Consider the following 1,681-nt stretch of genomic DNA (forward strand, 5'->3'; position numbering starts at 1 on the left):
AACTCTCCCCCGTGCCCCCCCATCACCCCCCTCCCACAAATATTCCAGCAATGCGCCCGGAGAAACGCGCTCCCACCTGCGGTCCCGGAGGCCCTCGGGGTCCTACGACCTGTGGAGGAGGGGGGGGAAACACAAGGGTGGGGTGAGACGGGTGCAGGGGGGGACCCTCCCTCCAGACCACCCTGCAACGGCAGGGACCCCTCCGTTTTGGGGGTCCCCCAGTGCCCGCCCTACACTTACATCTTTAATGTCACCGGGTTCGCCCTTCTGCCCCTGCAAGGCAAAGCATGGGGTGAGACAAGGGAGGGCACCCCCAGACCCCCCCCCAGATTTCTCACCCCTCCCAGGTGACACGCCCCCCCGGAGGTAATTAACCCCCCCAGGAGGTGACAAACCCCCCCGGGAGGTGACAACCCTAGAGCCGCTCGCCCCATGCAGATGCCATGGGGTCCTGCCTTGAGCCGCCCCTAGTTTTGAGGGAAAACCCCAGGAAACTGGGACCGCGGGGTGGGATACACACACACACACCAGCCTCACCTTGGGGCCAGGTTGCCCTGTTGGAAAAAAATGAAGAAATAGAGAAATTAGAGAGGGATGGGCTGGGGGGGGGACATGAGGTGCCTCCATCCCCAGCCCGGGGGGTGGTGATGCTCCTGGGGGGGCTGTGGGGCCAAACCGGGGGGCACAGGAGCGCGGGGGCTCCCCCGAAGCGAGGCGGCGGGGGGGGTGAAGCAGGGTTCAGCATGCAGGAGCGGGGCCGCGCAGTTTTGGGGGGGGGCAGCTGGGTGGGTGCTCAACCCTTCACCCCCCCCAGAGGAGGCAGGGAAGGATTAAAAAAGGCAACTTTGGGGGTTTGGGGTCACAGCCCTTCCTGGGGGCGGGGGGGCAGAGTTGTTCAATCATTCTGGGTGAATTATCACAGTTTTGGGGATGGAAACCCGATTTGAATGTCCCTTTTGCTGGGATGCCTGGGGGGGGTCCATGGCCACAGTCCCCCCCCAGCATCACCCTCTGCACCCCAAACCCATCTGCTTTCAATGGCTTTTATAAAAAAAAACACCCCCAAACCCTCCAGGCTTTGAAGCCAGCTGCCATTTGGGGTAAAAAAAAAAAGGATTTTTCCACCCTGGGATGATTTTTTTTTTTTTTTACCCCTCTGGAGGGACCAAGTTGCCTTTTCCCTGGGGGTCCCCATGGATGTCCCCCCCACAAGCCCATCCATGGCCGGGTAATTTATTTATCAATGAAAGGAGGGGAATAAATAAATTACAACCGCTGGGTTGGTCAGTGGGACATATGGGGCAGCACTCTCCGAAGGGGATTTCGGGGCTGGGACAATCCCGCAGCTCCTCGCAGATGATCTCGTCGCAGAGGACGGTCCCCGTGTCGCACACGCAGATACGGCACGGCTCCGGCTTCCATACGTCCTTATCGCTATAGCTCTGCCCGTCCTGCAGGCAGCTGCCTGCTTCGGCTGTGGGGAGAAGGGCAGGTGGCGGGGGGGATACGGCGGGGAGATGGGGATGGCATCACCCCCCCACCCAGGGGAGGGGGGTTGAGGGTGGCAGGGGACTGCAGTCACCCATGATGGTGGCGGTGGCACTGCCACCATAGTCCATTATGGGATGATACCCCCCCCCCCAAGCCCCCCATAATTTGGGGGGGGGGGGGGGGCGGAAAG

The 1,681-nt window shown here is 61.6% G+C and overlaps 1 protein-coding gene across 1 annotated transcript in view; it reads right to left on the bottom strand.

Moving 5' to 3' along the window:
- The window catches only part of COL2A1 (collagen, type II, alpha 1), a 15,713-nt gene extending 14,094 nt beyond the window's left edge, over window positions 1-1,619 (bottom strand). The window contains exons 1-5 of the mRNA XM_010565157.1: window positions 1,583-1,619; window positions 1,274-1,474; window positions 538-554; window positions 241-273; window positions 77-109 (exon numbers count right to left, since the gene is read on the bottom strand). Of these exons, the coding sequence (XP_010563459.1) occupies window positions 77-109; window positions 241-273; window positions 538-554; window positions 1,274-1,474; window positions 1,583-1,619 (321 nt within the window). The remainder of the gene's footprint in view (window positions 1-76; window positions 110-240; window positions 274-537; window positions 555-1,273; window positions 1,475-1,582) is intronic.
- Window positions 1,620-1,681: the final 62 nt, after the last annotated feature.

Source organism: Haliaeetus leucocephalus, unplaced genomic scaffold, assembly GCF_000737465.1.
Source record: "Haliaeetus leucocephalus isolate CR32 unplaced genomic scaffold, Haliaeetus_leucocephalus-4.0 Scaffold186, whole genome shotgun sequence".
Taxonomy (NCBI): domain Eukaryota; kingdom Metazoa; phylum Chordata; class Aves; order Accipitriformes; family Accipitridae; genus Haliaeetus; species Haliaeetus leucocephalus.